We start from the raw sequence: 21,543 nt of genomic DNA on the forward strand, positions 1-21,543 counted from the left end.
TTACGAGTCGACTCCAAGCGTATCAGAATCACTGGCACGGGCTCGAGTCGACTCCGGATCATTACGAGTCGACTCCGACTGAGAACTGACAGACGAACAGAAAGACTCAACTCAAAATCTGTCAGCGAGTCGACTCCTGAAGTGCGCGAGTCGACTCCGATGATTACCGAGTCGACTCCGGAGTAGTATGAGTCGACTCCAAGGAGTTACAGACAGAAAAGTCAGAAAGCGATTTTCGACCCTGAGATTCGAGTCGACTCCTGTGGAACGCGAGTCGACTCCGATGGTTGGCAGGTCGACTCCAAAGAAAGTGAGAGTCGACTCTCAGTGGTACACAAGGCAAAAGTCAGAGAGCAGTTTTCGGACTCTGAGATCCGAGTCGACTCCCGCAATGCGCGAGTCGACTCCGAGACAGCGCGACCCCAAAAAGACAGAAGACCGAATTATTGTCTCTGAGAGCCGAGTCGACTCCCAGACAGCTCGAGTCGACTCCAAGGCAGCGCTACATCAAAAAGGCAGAAGGCTGTGTTTCGGAAACTGAGAGCCGAGTCGACTCCGGAACAGTTCGAGTCGACTCCAAGACTGGACGAGCCAAAAGACAGAAGATCGGGAGTTCGGACTCTGAGCGCCGAGTCGACTCCCAGGATTGTCGAGTCGACTCGAGTGGGCCAAGTTGAAAAATTAGCTCCATGGACTTCATGGGATGAGCCGACTCCGAAAATGGCAAGTCAGCTCCAGAAGTTGGCGAGTCGACTCCGGGTTAAGTCGAGTCGACTCCCAGTCGCGGAGGTTACTTTAATTCAAATTCGGAACAGTTGCCGAGCCGACTCCAGAAAAGCATGAGTCGACTCCCGCTACAGCCGAGTCGACTCCAGATCGCGCGAGTCGACTCCGACCCCAACGGACATATTGTCAGGATGTGCAGAGTGTGCAGAACGGGCAGAAAAAAGTGTCTAACGGCTAGTTTCCGTGGGGGATGGCTTAAATAGCCACAGAGGACTGTAGCAAGGTAGAGAAGCACTATTCCACTCAAAGAAATCAAGCATCCTATCTTGGCCAACTGGTTTTCAACAGAAAAGAAGGAAGAGCGCCATTAACTCCATCCAGCAACCTCTTCCCAGCATTTAAAGAAGTCTCCTCCTGCCTTCAAGTCGACCAGACATTCGAGAGGAGACTCACAGTTCAAGAAGCCCTACTCTACTCCAACTCAAACGTGTTTGAGGGCTCTTAACTTCTCTCTAGTTTATATTGCTGTATATCTGCTTTTTAGAAGCTCTGTTTTTCTATTTGTCTTTGTTCTTTCCATCTTGTCTTTGCTTGATTCAATCAGGGGATTGAATCAAAAGTGTAGAGGTTGGTTGGTGAGCCGAGGGTAAAACCAACGTGTAAGGGTTCGATTGTGATCCCGGGAAAACAATTGGGGTGGTTCTAGTCGGTGAGCCTGGGAAAACCGACCGAGTTCGTTGTGAGCTCGTAAAACAACAAGTTGGGTTGTGAGCTTGTAAAACAACCGGCTGTAATCCAAGGGGTTATAGTGAATTCCCAAGTGAGACTTGGGGAGTGGACGTAGGAGCAAGGGATAGCTCCGAACCACTATAAACATTGTATTTGTGATTGCTTGTGTCTCTCTCTCTTACTCTCATTTCACTCACAGCACATAGCAACTAATTAATCATCTTGCAAAAGTATTAATTAGTCATCCATAAACGTTTTAATTGCAAAATTATTTTAAAACCCAATTCACCCCCCCTCTTGGGTTGTCTTTCTGGGCAACAAGTGGTATCAGAGCCTAAACTTTTCTACCCTAAGAGTGAAAGATCAAAATGACAACCCCATTTGGATCTTCCCACATTGAGGGTCAGTCCACCCAAAGACCCCCATTCTTTAATGGATCCGACTACTCATATTGGAAGGCTAGGATGAGAATATTTATCCAAGCCCAAGACTATGAGATGTGGACCATTGTAGTAAATGGACCATACATCCCATCCATCTATGTAGAGGGTGTCACTGTACCCAAACTCGAAAAGGATTGGGATGATCATGACATGAGAAAGGCACAACTCAATTCCAAAGCAATGAATGTGCTTTACTGTGCATTAGATAGGAATGAATTCAATAGAGTCTCTACTTGCAATTCTGCAAAAGAGATTTGGGATAGACTTGAAGTGACCCATGAGGGCACGAATCAAGTCAAAGAATCCAAAATAAACATATTGGTTCATAAGTATGAACTATTTAAGATGGATTCTAATGAAACAATCACTTGCATGTTCACTAGATTTACTGACATTGTCAATGGCCTAAAAAGCCTTGGCAAAAACTATACTAACAGTGATCTTGTCAGGAAGATTCTTCGCTGTCTACCAAGGTCATGGGAAGCCAAGGTGACGGCAATCCAAGAAGCCAAGGACTTGAACAAGCTACCACTTGAGGAGCTTCTTGGATCCCTAATGACGCACGAGCTAACAATGAAGCAACACAGCGAAGAAGAGTCCTCCCATAAGAAAAAGGTAATAGCTCTCAAATCTACATCATCTAACAAAGACTTGTCTTGCAGTAGCAGCAGTGAAGAAGAAGATCACGAGGGAGAGGATGATGAGGCTCTTCTCGTACGTAAGTTCAGAAGATTCATCAACCAAAAGAAGTCCTTTCATCAAAGGAGAGGCCCCTCAAATTTCTATCGAAAGGATAAAGGTAAGGAAAGGAAAAATGAGGGGATTGGATGTTATGAGTGCAAGAAGCCGGGACACATCAGAGCTGAGTGTCCTTTACTGAAGAAGGGGAGCAAGTACAAGAAGAAGAAAGCCCTTGTCACCACCCTATCGGACTCCGACACATCATCATCATCATCGGATGAGGAACAAGGAGAAAAGGCCAATTTTTGCTTCATGGCCAATGAAAATGAGGTAACATCCGCATCACATTTAGATTTTACTTTCGATGAATTATATGATGCTTTCAATGAATTAATGGATGAATACAAAATAATAAACATTAAAAACAAAGAACTAAAAGTAACTAACCAAACTCATCTCCGTAAGTATGATTCATTAGTTAAGGATAAAGATGTTCTTATTAAAGAAAATGCAGAACTTAAAACAAGTAACCAAATCTTGATACAAAAGAATAATACCTTAACTAAAGAAAATGAAAGGCTGAACAAAGAAACATTAGAACCCAAAAATAATAAACATATAAATGAGAGTCTCACAAAAGAACTAAATGATCTAAAAGCAGAAAAACAAACACTAACTAAAGAACTTGAAAAATACAAACCCTTGGTTGAAAAATTTACATATAGTTCTGAAAAATTGAATATGATACTTAATAGTCAACGAGCGGTATTCAATAGAGCGGGTTTAGGGTATAAACCTAAACATAAGCAAAAACTTCTTAGTAACTTCTTTGTTAAAGCAGGAAAAAGTAAAACTAAGAAAATAACCTGCTTTTGTTGTGGAATTTTAGGACATAAAGCAAATGTGTGTAAGTATAGGAAAGGGAAAACTAAAAGAAAAATTAAGAGGGTTTGGGTTCCAAAAGGAACCAACATTACTAACCATGAAGGACCCAAGAAAACTTGGGTACCTAAGATTATATGATTTGCTTGTGTAGGAGTGTCTTGCAGCCAAGGTCGACAAAAATTGTTGGTACTTGAATAGTGGCTGCTCAAGACACATGACGGGTGACAAGGATCAATTCTTCACCCTTGAAGCTAAGAAGGGAGGTGTTGTGACTTTTGGAGACAATAACCAAGGTCACATCATTGGTATAGGTAAAATACAAATTACCCCTTCAACTTTTATTGATAATGTTCGATATGTTGATGGTCTTAAGCATAATTTATTAAGCATTAGTCAATTATGTGATAGAGGTTATAATGTTATGTTTAAACCATCACTATGCATCATAACAAACCCAAATGACAATAGTTTAGTTTTTAAAGGAATAAGACGTGGAAATGTGTATGTTGTAGACCTTGAGATCTTGCCAAACACAACCCATGTTTAGTTGTTAATGAAACTAAGGATAATGATGCTAGTTGGTTATGGCACCGTAAGTTAGGTCATGCAAGCATGGACACCATATCTAAACTAGTTAAAAGAGATTCTGTGATAGGTTTGCCAAAATTAAAGTTTGAAAAGAATAAAATATGTGAAGCATGTCAATTTGGCAAACAATCAAGAAACTCCTTTAAATCTATAAATTGTGTCTCTACCTCTAGACCTCTACAACTACTACACATGGACCTATTCGGACCAACTAGAACCACAAGTCTAGGTGGAAATAAATATGGTCTAGTTATCGTAGATGATTATTCTAGATATACTTGGGTCATGTTCTTAGGCCATAAGGATCAAGCATTTTCAATTTTTAATAAATTTCATAAAGAAGTAACAAATGCTAGAGATACTTCTGTAATAGCTATTAGAAGTGACCATAGTACCGAATTTGAAAATCATTTATTTGATGAGTTTTGTAGTAAAAAGGGAATAACACACAATTTTTCTGCACCTAGGACACCACAACAAAATGGAGTTGTGGAGAGGAAAAATAGAACTCTAGAGAAAATGGCTAGAACTATGTTGTGTAAAAGTAACCTCCCTAAGTACTTTTGGGGAGAAGCTGTCAATACTTCTTGTCATATATTAAATAGAGTTTTATTAAGACCCATCATAAAGAAAACACCTTATGAACTTTGGAAAAACAGAAAACCAAAAGTGAACTATTTTCATATTTTTGGATGTAGGTGTTTTGTTCATAATAATGGAAAAGATAATCTAGGAAAATTTGACTCTAAATCTGATGAGGGTATATTCTTGGGGTACTCCACAACTAGTAAAGCCTATAGAATCTTTAATAAAAGAACCCTAGTTATAGAAGAATCCATACATGTTGTTTTTGATGATTTTAGTGATATCTCTTCTAGCAAGAGAGTTAATTTTGATGATGATGGTGAAATTCTTGAAGAGAAGATAGATGAGATGACATTACAAGATGATAATCAAAAATTAATTGGAAATGCATCATCAAGCCAACAGGCTATTATGGATCATGGGCTGACTAAGGCTTGGAGGTTTGCTCACGGGCATCCTAAGGAATTAATTCTAGATGATCCATCTCAACCTGTTAGGACTAGAGCATCTCTTAGGAACTTAAACAATCATCTAGCTTTCGTTTCACATTTTGAGCCCAAACACATAGAAGAAGCTGAAAAAGATGTAAATTGGATAAATGCAATGCAAGAAGAATTAAACCAATTTACTAAAAACAAAGTATGGAATCTAGTTGAAAGACCTACTGAATATTCAATTATAGGTACTAAATGGATTTATAAAAATAAACTTGATGAAAATAGAATTGTAATAAGGAATAAGGCTAGACTAGTAGCAAAAGGTTATAATCAAGAAGAAGGTATAGATTTTGATGAAACCTTTGCTCCTGTAGCTAGACTTGAAGCAATTAGACTTTTACTAGCATTTGCATACTCTAAGGAATTCAAATTATTTCAAATGGATGTAAAAAGTGCATTCTTAAATGGGTATATTAATGAGGAGGTATATGTAGAACAACCTCCTGGTTTTGAAAATCATCAATACCCTAATCATGTATATAAATTGAACAAGGCACTTTATGGTTTGAAACAAGCACCTAGAGCATGGTATGAGAGGCTTAGCAAATTCCTATTAGAACATGAGTTTTCTAGGGGTAATGTAGATACAACATTGTTTCTAAAGAAGAAAAACAAAGATATGTTGTTAGTACAGATTTATGTTGATGATATTATTTTCGGTGCTACTAACAATCGCCTCTGCGAAGAATTTGCTGACTTGATGCAGAGTGAATTTGAAATGAGCATGATGGGAGAGCTGAATTATTTCCTCGGGCTTCAAATCAAACAATCTGAAGAAGGCATCTTCATCAATCAAGCTAAGTACATCAAGGAGATGCTTAAGAAGTTTGATATGGAGGGGAACAAGTCAATCAGCACCCCCATGAGCTCATTATGCAAATTAGACCAAGATGAATCAGGTAAATCTGTAGATCAGAAATTATATAGAGGTATGATAGGATCTTTATTGTATCTTACTGCAAGTAGACCTGATATCATGTTTAGTGTTTGCATGTGTGCTAGATATCAGTCTAATCCTAAGGAATCTCATCTAATTGCAGTCAAGAGAATCTTTAAATACCTAATAGGAACAAAGAATATAGGATTATGGTATTCTAAAGAATCTAGCCTAAACTTAATAGGATACACAGATTCAGACTTTGCTGGATGTAAACGTGATAGAAAAAGCACCAGCGGGTCATGTCAATTCCTAGGAGAAAACTTAATCTCATGGTTTAGCAAGAAACAAAACTCGGTTGCATTATCTACTGCTGAAGCTGAATATGTTGCAGCCGGGAGTTATTGTGCTCAAATCTTGTGGATCAAACAACAATTGGAAGATTATGGCATTAAACAAGATAAAATTCCCATTAATTGTGATAATATAAGTGCCATTAACTTAACTAAAAATCCAATTCAGTATTCAAGAACTAAACATATTGAGATAAGACATCACTTCATAAGAAATCATGTACTGAATGGTGATGTGACACTTCAATTTGTTTGCACTGATGATCAATTAGCTGACATTTTTACAAAACCCTTAAGTGAAGAGAGATTTAGTGTGCTTAGGAGGGGATTAGGAGTGATTGATCCATCCTAGTGGTATTTTCCACTAGTTCATTGATTTTGATGATTAAAAATAGAGTTTCTCAACTATGATCATCAAATTAGATCATAACTTAGTGAGTGTCCCTGGTTTGGTACGAAAATAGCATAACTTTTAGGTGCGTGCCAGAGTTCGAGTCGACTCGAGTAAGTTTCGGAGTCGGCTCATAAGAAGGAGTCGACTCGCACACAGACGGGAGTCAACTCGAGGAAGATGAAGCATAAGAGGAGTCGACTCGCACATTGACGGGAGTCGACTCTAAGTCGATGGCTCATGAGGGGGAGTCGACTCGCGCATACTTTAGAGTCGACTCGAGGTCGAGTCGACTCGCGACTCAGTGGAGTCGACTCGAGGTCGGGATCCGGATTTTTAACCCTAATCCAAGCGTTTTATCAACACTTCTATTCACCGCCGCCACTGTTCAAAAAACCCTAGAGCCGTCTCCTAGATTGTCTTCGACCGTCCTTAGGACTTTTTCCGTCGACCTTCCTCCGTCCATTAGCGTTCTACCCCATTCTAGGTCGACCATGCCTCGTAAAGCCGTTGTCCCAAGCCGGAAGAGGCCCCAACCCGCGAGCGGCACCGAGCGACGGTCCAAAGCTCGGAACGATCCCATGAGGCCACAACCTCCGGCTCGTTCCCCGCCAAGGGAGGTTCCCTCGAGGCCGTGCGCCGGGAAGGCGGTCTCCACCGGGAGATACGTCGATTTTGACTATCTCTCCAGGGAGGGCTTTACCATAGGAGAGAGATTGCGGGCCCAGGGTTTAGAGTATTTTTGTTCCTTAGATCTCCCCACATACCCTGGCCTAGTTAGAGAGTTTTATGGTACTGTCCATAGGGGCAATGGGGGAATAGAGGGAACTGTAGCCGGTGTCCCATTGTTTATTTTCGAGGATTTTATAGCCCAAATCCTCCACCTTCCACAAGTAGGGGTAGCTCCCACACACCCCGAGGATAGGACTGAGGCCCTTACGGCCATTCTAGGACATCCACCTCAGTCCCCCTTAGATGAGGTGTCCGCTAGCTCACTTTCTGTTGAGATGCGGCTCCTCTTGAGTATCATCTCTAGGTCCCTCTTCCCGAAGACTGGCCGCTTCGATTTTGTATCTGAGAGAGACCTAGCTCTTATGTTCTACATCCTCCAGGACACCCCAATCAACTTTCCCAAGATGATGTATAGATACCTATGTGAGCCACTAGATAGACCTAGGCTCACCCTCCCCTATGGCATGATGTTCACTCTTCTGTTTAGGGAGGCCGAGATTCCCATTCCTGAGGGGGAACCCTCTCGCGCATTGCGATGGACAGATCGCATGCGTCCGGAAACCCTACACAGGATGGGGTTTCGGAAGGTCGAGGGAACCTGGGTTAGGAAATCATCCACCTCCACACATACCACCAGACATTCCCCCAGTCCTGACCCAAACTCAGACTATCCTACCTTTCCCTCCACTTCTGCTCCCACCACCTCAGTCGGACCCTCCTCCTCAGCTCCACCTACTCAGCCCATGGAGGTCCGGATCGCTCCTGAGCAGCTCCGGGAGTTGCGGCAGGAGATAGTTAGAGATCTCCGGGACGACCTACTTAGGGAGCTCCGGGGTTCAGTGCCTGCTCCTTCTCCTGCACCTTCTTCAGCGTTGGTCCCTTCCCTGTCCGCCGTGGCTGAGATGACGGCCCATGTGCGGGAAGAGATCGACAATGTAAGGTTCCTGATCCAAGCCCAGTTCCACAGCATGAGCGAAGTCACGAGCACTACTCGGAAGATGCGCGATGAAAGAGTAGATGCCCTATAAGCCAATCATTTGATGGGTTTCTCTTTGTAATCCTCCAAATCATGTACTTTGACACTCGATATATATCAATAAAGGCATTGTGTTTCATCATTTGCTGCTTATCTATTTTATTATTGGATGATGAACCCCATAAATTAGGACATTGGTTTTAGGGTTATGATGAGATCATACCAGTGAGACCTAAAATCCTAAAATCCTAATTTAGAATATTCCCAGTCAAATTGGTATATTGAGTCGGGGATCAATATTATCGGAAAGACTGGCACATCTTATGTATGCTCAATGTAGAGGGTGATTGATCTCACAATCACTTGTGTGAGACACTAATACAAAGATGTGGGTGCTCATTAGAGGAATGAGTTTACTGAAATGACCAGCCATGAGAACATCTTATGGATTCTTACTTAATTATCAAAAGATGGTTCTCATAGTGGGAGTTGTGCAAGTAATCCTTAGACCTGAGATCACCATGCACTACAGTAAAAGAATAAAACGCCGACGCTTATCTGCCGACGCTAGGAAAAAGCGTCGGCAAATTCCTCTCCCGCGCCCACTGTTTCCAACGCTTTGTAGGAGTGTTGGTAATTCGAAGCAATCAACGACGCTTAAAAGCGTCGTCGAAGACCTAACATCAAACGACGCTTATAAGCGTCGCCGAAGCCCACTTAATACCCAGCGGCCGACCCCGAGCCCGCAAATCTGCCCTAGCTACTCCCGAGCACCCTCATCTTCCTCGTCTCCGGCGCTGCCTTAGCCCCCATTCCTCGTCTCCGGCGCTGCCTTAGCCCCCATTCCTCGTCTCCGGCGCTGCCTTAGCCCCCATTCCTCGTCTCCGGCGCTACCTCCTCTCCGGCGCGGACCGATCCCAACCCGCTCCGCCGGAGGTATTTTTCTCCTCCTCCCTCCTCTCCCACCGTCTCGCTTGTTCTCCTTCTTCTCCTCCTCCTCTTCTTCGGATGTTCTGGGTTTGTTCTCTCTCCTTTCCGGCGTCGACCGACCGGCCCCAAGTCCCGATCGATTCAGGCCCCAATTAATCGATTCGTATCTTCTATCGTCGCAGATCCACATCCTCTCCGTCTCAGCGATCGAAGAGAGTTCGCAACCATTTTCGGCTCCAGCAATCGTATGCTCTCTCTCTCCCTTTCTTTTGAGCGTCCGCTTCTTATGATTTCTGAATCTTCTAAATTATTGACGAAGGTTTGCATCTGGTTCATGGCATCATTGCATTCAATCGATCGGGAATGGAAATAGAGAATTAATTAGTTCTTGAATGACATGTCACCATTTTTGGTTTTATGTATGATCCCTCTTTTGGTTAACACCCTGTTTTTTCAGTATTTATGCTTGATTCTCATTATATTTGGGTTGAACTGCGTGAATGGCTGCTATCTACACTTCCACTAATTTAGTTCTTCTTTGCTATTTTAATCCTCTTGCCAACCGTGTTCATGGGGCTTGAAAATAATATAGGATGTTGATCTAGGAGCATGTCTGTATTTATTTGGGATCATGATGGGGTTATTTGCTGAACCATATAGGCACTGTTGGGTGCAAGCATTTGGAAATTGTCTCCACAATGACAATAGTTTGATGATGCAGTATATCCCCATCCCTGCTATTGTTAATTAAATCTGATTTATTAACCATAATGCAAACAAGATCAGGTTTTGTATGTAAGTAGTCATTCTAAGAACCCATTGCATGTTTACATCCAATTATTTTGGAATTTTTTGGCATAATCTCAATTTGAATGCACACGGCAATCTGTATTTGCAATGATTTTGGTATTGGACTTTGTGGAAACTTGGCACAACTGAATCTGCCAAAAAACCAAATATATATATTTTAAAAAACTACAAATCCGGACCCGAAACCATATTTTCATTCAAATGAGTATAGCCTGAATCTGTTAATGAATTCATGTCAGCCTCTTTAAACAGACAGCTGTGACATTCTTAAAAACAAAGAAACATCATATGTGTCCACTTAAGGACATTATCTGTGCTATACAATATAATAGATGTTATTTAGAAATATATGATATACATATGTAGAGGGGACTTTTTATTGTTTGGATGTCAGATTATAGTTATAATGATATTTGTGATCTAATGGAGTAGGAGGAGGTCTGAACGCTCATTATTCCCTTTTCTTTTGCCCGCCTGCTGGGAATTCAAGCAATAAGACAGGTTAACGCATCTTAGGGCTGGAGACATGTTGCAAGCTTCAGATTACATTTGTTTCGCACCTTGGGTTTGGGGGCATGGTGCAAGCTTTAGATTACATTTGTTTTGCCTGAGTGATACTTTGTGATAATACAAGAGTTTGTGAAGCCTAGCAAACTGTTGTGACTTTCTGCAAAAGACGCAGATCATACATGAAAGAAGTGATATGGTAAAAGAGCCCCAACATGCAATAGGAGAGTAGTTCTTTAGGACAAATTCGATGAGTAATGCTACAGTAGCATGCAAAAGTCATACAGAAATATCTCACTTTTCTGTGTCAGCTACGTGGTATTTAATGGTGATGGTATGGTGGCTAGTCTGACGATCATCAAGTTTTGAGTTTGCCTCATAACATCATTGCCTATAATGTCCAATGCATGCAAGGGAAAGTATGAAAGTTTGTAATTCCTGATACTATAATGTATTCTGTTTTTAATTTATCACCTATATGTAACAGAAGAAGTTTACATATGATAGTTACATTCTACAGGAGTTATTATATTATATTTATATAATCAGATATAAATCTACTCTCACTTTTTTTTGCTAAGCATCTCCTGTAAATTACTATGTCAGCTCCATATTAACACCCCAACCCCTGTATTTGGTGCTTAAGAACTGGATTTCAACTAATTCAGAATTTAGGAAAATAGAACAAACTTAGGAAAATAGTCTTGATAAATGGACATGGTGGAAATTCCATTGAAAGTGGAAGACCAGCGCCCATTCAGGACTTCGGTTTGTAATATAGTTAGGGTATTGCAGAGAACAGTACAATGTTTCAAGTTTAACAGATGAGCAATGAAGAATGTTGATTCTAGTTAATTTGCCCAATGACTTGTTTCTTCTAGCCTTGTATGTTGGACACTAGCTATTTTGCTTACTTAGGACCTGACTATTTCCTGTAACCAATTTAATTCTTTGTTTCTTGGTCTTATTGCAGCATTAACATCACGACTTCAGACCGACTTTATTTATTTGCTGGTGTCTCATTAAGCTCTGGCAAACAGTCTTATCATGCAAATGCCCTTGTGGACAAAAACACCTTGATCTATTCACCTTTTTTTATGTGTGTTTGTGTTTTGGTCTCGGTGGATGGGGTTCACTTGATGTGCCCTCAAGCTTAATTTAAAGATAGTGGAACGTGCAATTTAAAGGATGTTGTGTGTGTGATGGATGGATATCACATAATTATCCTCTCGAGCTTAATTTAAACATAGGGGAAGGTATGTGAAGGATATTAAGGTTAATACAATCCTTAAACCTCATCAAGGTATCTAAGGTTCTTTGATAAAGTCAAATTTCAAAAGGCTTTGTTTCGGATGAGAGTGATGGGAGAAGGAAATTGGGAAAGCATTGACCTGAGCTATAGTTTTATTCCAGTGATGTGTGTAGTTTCTTCCAAGGAATAGCTGATGTTGTAATCATCAATTTAATTAAGATGTATTTCATACTTATCCTTGCATGTTTGTGTTATAATAATCGGAAGAGCCATCAACTTCTGATAGAAGGCATTGCTCAACCAAGACCGGTTGCTCTAGCGGATGTTGACCTTTATTTGAAGCTCTAATCGGTTTTAGGAAAACTGATTAGAAAAAATTGGCAGATATTTTGATAGCCTATTGGCTGATAAATTGGATTATTTCAGTCTCTCCTCGTACCATGGAATATTGATAAACTGGTGATCAAAAGGAAATTGGATAATTTTTGTCTCAGAATAATTAGCATGTAGTGAATGCATTCTCTGAATCAGATGGCTAAGTTTCCATTAATCTTCCTAGTAACTTTATAGTAGAGTGCTGATGATTTTGCTATCTGATAGGAGAAATATTAACTTTGATTTCTTGTATGGACATTACAAACTTATGCATACTTTTATGCATTACTTTGATATAACTTTGATGCATTATGCATTACTTGCCCTTATGCATATTAGATATTGATTCGTAATATCTTGGATTGGTGCACTTACCCTTATGAGAAATGATAAGATCAACTTTAGGCTCCTATGAAACTACATATGTGTATGCATACTTTAGGCTTGAAAATAATATTGATTCTCTTTTGTGCATACCAGGTAACAATATGTCCCGAGGGAGACGATTTAGAGATGTGGAGTTCCAGCATTCTCAGGTGGGATCTACTTCTGAGCAGTCCCTGCAGTCCCAGCAGCCATATGAGCACCAGCAGCACGAGTCAGGATCTCAGCGCGAGCCTCCTGCTGATTGTCCGGAGGATGAGCTCCGGATCCAGGGTAATTCGATTTAAAGTTCATATTTTATGTTCATATTTGTATTCAACTTTTTAAGACATTTTATTTAATTTGAATAGATGGACAAGGGACAGTGAGGACAAGACGGGGACCCACTCAAGCAAAGGATGTGTGGAAGCTTCCTCCGGGTGAGAAGATCATCATCCGATGTAACGAATTGGGGCAGCCCATTAATAGAGCTGGAAGTCTTCTATCAAGCTTTTTAGGATCGGTTGCACGCAAGGGTCAGCTGTGTCCGCTCAACTATACGAAGTGGAATGACATGCTTCCTTCGTATAAGGTTGAGCTTCTTAGACTCATACAGGTAATGAATTGAATTTGTTCTTTTTAATTTGACACCTCCTGCATGTTAATTTGCTTACTACCATGATTTTACTTTTGAGGTTTAATATTATTATAACATTCTGTATCTTGTTATAGGGTAAGTTTGTACTCCCTCCAGAGAGCCATGATTGGGTGCTAAAGTCCCTCAACCGCAAATGGAAAGAATATAAAGCAAAATTGAAGACGGACTTCAAGCGTGAGGGTATGACAGAGGAGGAGGTTGCTCGTGTGACTCCTCCTGATGTATACCCTCAGCAGTGGAGGGAGCTTGTTCACTACTGGTTTTCTGAAAAAGGACAGGTCACGTATATTGTTTCAATATCTTATATTATTTTTATTATTAATATAGATTGCAAATATATACATTGAATAATATTATACTGTGTGCTTTTATTTTGGCAGACATATTCTAATATTGGTAGAGCTGCACGAGCATCTCAAGCAGTTCCTCATACTTCAGGCTCGAAAAGTTATGCGAGACGTAGAAATGAATTCGTAAGTTTGTTTGAAACTATTTGAAACTCTACTAATATATAGCACGTATCATGATAGATAGTTTGGCAATATACTTTCTGTATGTGTAGATAGTAGAGCATGGAAGGGAGCCTGGTGAGGTAGAGTTTTATAAGATGACCCACACTCACCGAGATGGCAGCTTTGTCCGGGACGAGTCGAGAGATATAGTTGTATGTATTCATTTTTTATTTGATCATAATTATTTTATTAATTTTACTTCCTTTAAATTATTAATGTGACTGTTTATTTTTTTGAGAGAGATATAGGAAAGAGCTACAAATCTCATTTCAGAGCGCGTCGGGGAGTCATCATCATCCGACGCGGCCAGTCACGTCGAGGCTCAGGTCTATGCAGAATTGATGGGCCCAGAACGTTATGGACGCGTGAGGGGTTACGGTGTCGGAGTTACCCCCACTCAGCTGTCTGCAGTGAGCCGATATACCCAAGATGCCAGACAAGGTACTAGCACTGCAGAGGTTTGTAGTTTGAAGACAGAGATAGCACAGTTAAAGCAGTCATATGAGACAAGGATAGAGGAGATGAGGCAGAGTCATATGACTGATATGGCGGAGTTGAAGCAGAGCCAAGAGTTGAAGATACAATCTTTGCAGGATCAGCTTGACCATATTTCATCTTTTTTGCAGAGATTTGCTCCTCCGGTACATAACTAAATATATTTGAATATTTTATATAATTATAATGTATTCTTGTATGAGCGTGATGACTTTCGTATTTTTAGTTTCTAAAGTATTTTTTTCTTGTAGGTTGCTGATACTTCATCTACTCGTAGAGATGATGATGCCGTCGACTCTTGATACATCGTAGATTGTGTACTTACGATTTTGAGATGAATGTTTTTAGATTGTTTTAAATTTTTTTTTTTGATACTTACCTCAATTTCCAAAATACGATTATGCCAGAACTTTGATAAGTATAGATCTTGGAAAGGACTTTAATTAGTATGTTCTATGTTGACTTGACAGGAACATGGTTTCCAAAATCTTATGTATAACAATTAGTTTGTAGAGTTTGATCGGTTTAAGATAGATAATGCAGATTCGGTCAACCTCAGCCAAAGGAAGAAACACTATCTAGACACTCCACTCCATTTTAGGTCCTAACGGGCTCCAGGGCCAATAGACCGGTCCCATTACTGGTATAATGGTATAACTCTTGCACTATTGACAAGTCTTCTCGCTCTTTTCTCTGCAAATTAGTGACTGACATGTATCATTTGCTGCTACTTGGTACAGGTCCAGCATCCCAGTAATGCTGAGTTAATCCATAGTGGATTTGCAGGGTGAGAATTTTTAACACGTATTACTATTGCTTGATCAATTGAAGTATTGAATTGGCATCATCCAGCTAAAAAACATGCATTTGTTAGTTATAGAAATTTAAGTTGTATGCCATATTTTAGGTGGTTAATTTTGTTTAATTTCTCCTTAGCTTTCTAACTATATATGGACAAATACTTCCACAAAAGATGTGTTTCCACAGGCATGCCAAGCATATGTACAAGGTGTGAATCTTGTTTCCACAGGCGTGGAATTTTTACAGAGGCCAAATGGTACTGGATTGGTACGGGTGCATTGGCCGGATATATGATCCTTTTCAATATCCTTTTCACTGTGGCTCTTACCTATATCAAGCGTAAGTAGTTCCCCCCCTATATCTTGGCATCAACTCTAGCTATGTAGCAATCTCGCATACCTTACTTTGTAATGCTTGCAGCATATGGGAATGCTCAGCCAAGTTTATCTGAAGAGGCATTGCATGAAAAATATACAAATATAACAGGAGAAATGGAGCCATCATCACTTACAGAAAGGAGCACTAGCAGAGATTCCACATCCAAAAGTAAATCAATTATAACATTACTAGTTTGCTCATTAATTTCTGCCAGTTCCCTCTCGCTGTTTATCAACTTAATTTACATGTTCTTCTTTAGTTTGCTTTTAGCAAGATATTCTCTAGTTTTTAGATCTCGGTACAAAATATTCTCTAGATTCTGTGAAAAAGCTCTCTGCAGTATTAAATCTCTACTATGATAGAGATGAGCCGCACAGAAGGATTATCGGATCTTTTTTTATGATGGTTCTATTATTCTATCAATCTGAAAGGAACAAGTGCTGACCCATTTGAATGCAACACATAAAATAGGTGGTGTTCTAGCTTGTTTAAGCTATATTTTCATTTGATTGTTCTCTGTATATTTTGAGCGATGACTTTGACAGACTGTCTATGTTTGCATGTATTGTATTTTGCTCCACTGCTTTTGCAATGCAGTCAGGGATAAAACAAACTGCATTGTTTTTATATTATTTTTATTGATGAAGATTAACATGATGTGCTTGTGTTCCTTCATCCAGGTCTCAACTGATAGGTCCGAGGGAAAAGCATAACTCTGAGTTACTGCCTAACACAGTTTGCATGAGAGAAGCTAAGGACTTAGAGAATTGCTCAATTAAGATGGCTTTAAGAGAATGTGAAATAGAGAAAGCTCATATAGAATGCTCTTGTAATGTTGTAGAGAATAGACGTGCCCTGACCCAAGTTGCAAATAAAACCCTAATTCTCTTTGAGGATGTAGATACTGTTTTTGATGAAGATCGTGGTTTTATTTCTACTATACTTCAGCTGGCTGAAATTGCAAAGCGACCCATAATACTTACAAGCAATGGTGAGTAACTAATCAATCCATGGTAGAGATTGTTAGCGACTATAAATTTCTTATCCTTTGAATATTTATCTGATATGTAGATAAGAATCCTATCTTACCACAGCTTCTGGACCGGGTCACTTTGGAGTTCAAACATCCATCATCTGAGGAGCTGCTGTCACTTGTACACATGGTAAAAAAAATTACAATTTTGAAATCATATATCTGTCATTTCTACATGCCTTGGGTACCTTGGATGTGTTAATTGGTGTTACAAATTGTTCATTCTCAATTTTTCTGTAGATTTGTGCTTCTGAGAAAGCTCAAATTTCTGCCCAATTGATGGAGCACTTAATCAGGTCTTGTCTAGGTGATATCCGTAAGACTCTTATGCTTCTTCAGTTCTGGTGCCAGGGCAAGAGAGACCATACAGGTTAGCAAATTATAACAAGACAAGTATTTTGCTCTTTGTTGAGAAGGCCAGGATTTTAGTTTATATTGCTACTGTATATATTTTGCTGCCTTGAAGCTGTGTTTGTTTACTGTATTTTCTTGTGTACGCAGATTGATCCTCTGATGAGAGGATCAGCTTATAAATTTCATGTTATCTCATGCCATGAACTGTCTTATTGCTTGGTTCTGGAATCCCATTGTCTACTTTTCACTGTGAAGATTAAACATTAAAACCTAGTGGCAGGCATTGTTCCTGTCATAGATTTTTCTGGTGACTTTAGCTAGATGCCCCTAGATTGCGATATGTTTATTCGACTCTCACTAATCACAGAACTAGGCCTTGGGTATTTGTAAATGATTATGAGTAATTAAGAAGTTGAATTGTATCAAGTTATGGTGTTATATTACCTTTCTGCAACTCTTATCTTGTTTCTAAGCTTAACAATCATTTGTTTTCCCAGTTCACTTCTACCTATGTCAAATTGCATCTACTTCTACTGAAAGTTTGTTAATAAGTTATAATATAGTGTTTATCATAAATAATTATTTAGTGATTTCTACTCTTTCTATCCTTCAGACTGGAAAATGCAATTCACCACATACAGCCCCCTCCCATTTGATATTGATGCTGCACATCTCATATGACTTAGGAGCAGTAAACTTTTCAAAATTTAGCTCTTGGATCAATTGTTTTGAAACTATTGTAGTTTTTTTTTTTTTTTTACCTTGTGTAACTTCTGAATTTCTGTAATCAGAATGCCCCTCTCAATGCTCAAGGAGATGCTCGAATACCCAATACCACAAGCCATGCATGTTCTTCTGCCAGAAATGCTGCATGAAGTGCCTCTGCGTGCCCCCAGGCTTCTATGGGAACAAAGGTGTCTGCCCCTGCAAGCAGCAGAAGGCTTCTATGAGAACAAAGGGTCCCGAGCAAGCAGCAGAGCTTGGTTGACTGGGCTCGCCCCAAGCTTAATGACAATATTGTAGAGATGATGATGCCGACCCTTGATACATATTGTAGATTGTGTACTTAGGAATTTGACTTGTATGTTTTTAGAATGTTTTTGAAGTACAATGTAATCAAATATGATAATATGAATGTAATCAAAGTTCTTGTTTGTGACTCATATTTTGTTATAAATGTGATTCAGTGTATTTGTTTATATTGTTTTGTAAGAATTTAATGTACACAGAGTATTTAAAAATTACTTTTACAAAATTTTTTTTTTTAAAAAAAAATTTAATGCCGACGCTTATAAGCGTCGGAAAATGCAACAAGAATGTAAACCTAATAACAGGCCTTTAACGACGCTTTTAAGCGTCGGCATAAAGCCGTAGTCACCAACCCTTCTCGCCGACGCTTATAAGCGTCGGAGTATGATAGAAGAAACGACGCTTAAAAGCGTCGGAAAAACCAAGCCTTTAACGACGCTTTTAAGCGTCGGCCTAAATCCGTATTAACCAACCCTTCTCCCCGGAGTCTGATAGAAGAAACGACGCTTAAAAGCGTCGGGAAAAGCAATCCTTTAACGACGCTTATAAGCGTCGGAGTATGGTAAATGTAACGACGCTTAAAAGCGTCGGCATAGACCAACGACGCTTTTTTGACGCGTCGGGTAAAACCCGACCCACGCCCACCTGCCCGACGTCTGACCCACGCTTTGTGTAGCGTGGGCTGGAAATTCGCCGACGCTTATAAGCGTCGGTAGAGACAAAAAAAAGCGCCGGGAGTTCTTCCTTCTTTTGTAGAGATGGTACCTTGTGCACTTGAAGCTATGTTTTGGTTTACCCTCATTCACGACATTGCGTTGTGTACGGGGTATTCTGGATATGGTGGATTTTGTACGAAGGTTGTGAGTAGGTCAACAAGGAATCAGTCACTTCTAGTAAGAGAATGTAACATCCTACTTACTCTAATCTTATGATGATTCAAGAAGCCTTTGATCAAAGCAAAATGAATATTAGAAAGAGTTTCTAATGTTTCATTGTTTGAATTATCATATAAAAGATTGAGAGAGACATGAATAAGTGATTGAGTTTGATATTGATCCATACTCATGCACTTATTCAGGATGTAGTATGACTGAGGGATTGAATTGCACAGTAACTTTTCACTGAAGGGTATGTTTGGATTTGTCCAATACATTCCTCATCTTCCGGGTAGACATGATACGTTGCTAGACGTCAATCATGTCTTGTGGGTTGATCGGATCAAAGAGTTTGATTAGATCAAAGCATCAGAAAGGTTCTGATTGCTAAGTCAGGTTTAGCACTAAATTGAACCTAAATTGGATTAGAGGTATTCTAATCAGGTTAGGTCAACTTGCACCTGCACCTACTGCTGGCTAAGATAAGGAACCCAATGGGTCACACACAAGGGAATTGATCAAGGGTCTAATTGGATTAGATCATGTTTGCAAGATGAACATGCTAGCACGTGTTGCAAATCCTAGCTCCTGATTCAAATTAAATTCGAATATGATTCTTAGATTAGGTTGATCTAATATGATTAGATCATGACCTAATATGGGTTAGCCAAGAGTTGAAACCCATTTGGCTTTAATTAGACCTGATTTGATTAGGTTTAATGTTTTCTTTAAGTTGGTTAAACCCAATTGGATTGGGTTTGATAGGGCCTTCACTTCTGGACCATTGGATCGCTTCCTGGATGAAGGATCTGGTCCATTGGTTGGCGCCTTCATCTGGACCATTGGATGGCTTCCTGGATGAAGGATCTGGTCCACTGGTTAGCGCCTGAATCTGGACCACTCGATGGCTCTCTGGATGAAAGATTTGGACCGTTGCTCAGTGCCTGAATCTGGACCACTGGATGGCTCTCTGGATGAAAGATCTGGACCGTTGCTCAGCGCCTGAATCTGGACTATCGGTGATGGCATCTTACTTCTGGACCATTGGATGGCACCCTGGATGATGATGTCCTGATCTGGACCATTAGATGGCGCCTAGATCTGGACCATTGGCTTTGGTTCACTGCATTTGGGCCCTTGGATCATCAGGATTTAAGAGGGAGATGTGAGAAAGAAGTTGATACACCCTTCTCCTTAGCACCCCATCATGATGGGATGCATCTTTTGGCACATGCCTCATCATGATGAGGTGTGTGGATGGGATGCATCCCTTTATGATGCATCCCTCCATCTCTTATAAATAAGGAGGTGCCTTGGGGTTCTAAAGATCATCTAAGAAAAAGCCTTTCCTTCTCTCTCCCTTATCCCTTCTTTCTTACAAGTCTCTCTCTTTTGTCCTAACCCAAGACAAGAGGGTCTTCTTTAGGACAAAAAGGCTAGTGAATGTTTTAGAGGTAGAAAGGAAGAAGGAAGTGAAGGAAAATCAACCAATTAAATCCTTTGGAAGGATTGAACAATTAGAATCAAGTTTTGTTGGAGCTAGAGTCTTGAACCCATTCCTGTGTGGATCAACATCGGAGGGTGAACATTTGGGCACCTTAGGACATCTTCAGATATATTGGATATAGCGTGATAGGTATTCTTCTATACCAAGATTATATTTTCTACATTATTTGGTTATACTATTAAGGCGATCTTGGCTTATTAGGGTTTCATATAATGGGTTTTATAAGAAAATTTTATAATCCCGTATCTTCCGCTGCGCCCTAGGGCACTAGGAAACCTAACAGTGGTATCAGAGCCACCCTTAATCAGTTTAACCAAATGATAATACATGCTATTATCTTGATGCTATGAGATAGCTAGGTTGTTTGTACGCATGATTAGTTTATGCCATGAGATAGTGTTATATTCATGTTGTAGCATAGTATAATTACTAGTGCTAAATTATAGAATGTGCAATGAGACCAATATAGTAGTATGAAAACTTTGGGCTGACCCATTCTGGAACAATCGACTCAGTTGGTGTCTAGGAAGGAAGCCACAGGTGGTTACTTAATTAGGACCTCACTCTCTGAGTGAGGGGTGCCTCCCACCTGCTTTCCTGGCCAATTATTTGATTGTCCTTTATGGTTCAGCTTAATGTTAGTAAGATAATACTATTTGAAAGCCCTCACTAAATTCATAATTAAGTCGTAGTGTTAATTGCTTTAAGTTGAGCCATTCTGAATCAATTGACTAAGTTGGTGTCTAGGAAAGAGGCTACAGGTGGTTATTTAATTAGGACCTTACTAAGTAAGGAGAGCCTCCCATCTGCTTACCTGGCCAACTATTTGATTGACCTCCATGGAAAAGCTAATTGCTGATATAACACTATAAAGGTCCTTTCTTCATGCTTAGATATTATTATGTCAATATCTACGCTAGCTTGTTGTGATTCCCACAAGGCTAGTATTAGGGATTGATATTGTAATATCTTGGTGCATATGATGCATATGGCATATTTTAATATGTCGCTTTGTTGTGATTCCCACAAGGGCAGCATTATTCAAATATGACTGTATAAAAATGAAGGGTTTGACTTAACTAGACACAATAGTCTGTTGTGATTCCCACAAGACTATATGTGTACTAGAGGACAGAATAAAGTTGGGAATTGCATGGGATGCAATTGGAAAGAGTTTCCTACCTTTGAACTTATAAGGGCT

General features: G+C 40.0%; 2 protein-coding genes across 3 annotated transcripts; both read left to right on the forward strand.

Annotated features, from left to right (window-relative positions):
* The first annotated feature begins 12,820 nt into the window (after positions 1 to 12,820).
* LOC148714922 (uncharacterized) lies at positions 12,821 to 16,494 on the forward strand. Of its 2 annotated transcripts, XM_088717248.2 has the most exons (9): positions 12,821 to 12,994; positions 13,072 to 13,316; positions 13,433 to 13,831; positions 13,921 to 14,022; positions 14,119 to 14,511; positions 14,617 to 15,016; positions 15,353 to 15,505; positions 15,587 to 15,712; positions 16,225 to 16,494. In XM_088717248.2, exons 1-3 carry the CDS (start codon positions 12,826 to 12,828, stop codon positions 13,703 to 13,705), a joined length of 687 nt encoding a protein of 228 aa, XP_088573374.2. In that variant the 5' UTR covers positions 12,821 to 12,825; the 3' UTR covers positions 13,706 to 13,831; positions 13,921 to 14,022; positions 14,119 to 14,511; positions 14,617 to 15,016; positions 15,353 to 15,505; positions 15,587 to 15,712; positions 16,225 to 16,494. The 2 variants fall into 2 exon arrangements, with proteins under 2 accessions (XP_088573374.2, XP_089779993.1); XM_089923867.1 differs by lacking the exons at positions 14,119 to 14,511; positions 14,617 to 15,016; positions 15,353 to 15,505; positions 15,587 to 15,712; positions 16,225 to 16,494 and having other exon boundaries at positions 13,921 to 14,105.
* Positions 16,495 to 16,612: 118 nt separating this feature from the next.
* LOC120105591 (snakin-1-like) lies at positions 16,613 to 18,094 on the forward strand. Its single transcript, XM_039118178.3, has 3 exons — positions 16,613 to 16,707; positions 16,818 to 16,947; positions 17,723 to 18,094. The coding sequence occupies exons 1-3, from the start codon at positions 16,705 to 16,707 to the stop codon at positions 17,917 to 17,919; spliced, it is 330 nt and encodes a 109-aa protein (XP_038974106.3). The 5' UTR covers positions 16,613 to 16,704; the 3' UTR covers positions 17,920 to 18,094.
* Positions 18,095 to 21,543: the final 3,449 nt, after the last annotated feature.

The sequence above is a fragment of the Phoenix dactylifera genome, chromosome 6, assembly GCF_051530095.1.
Source record: "Phoenix dactylifera cultivar Ajwa chromosome 6, Ajwa_hap1_PhDact_Kaust_v1.1, whole genome shotgun sequence".
NCBI lineage: Eukaryota > Viridiplantae > Streptophyta > Magnoliopsida > Arecales > Arecaceae > Phoenix > Phoenix dactylifera.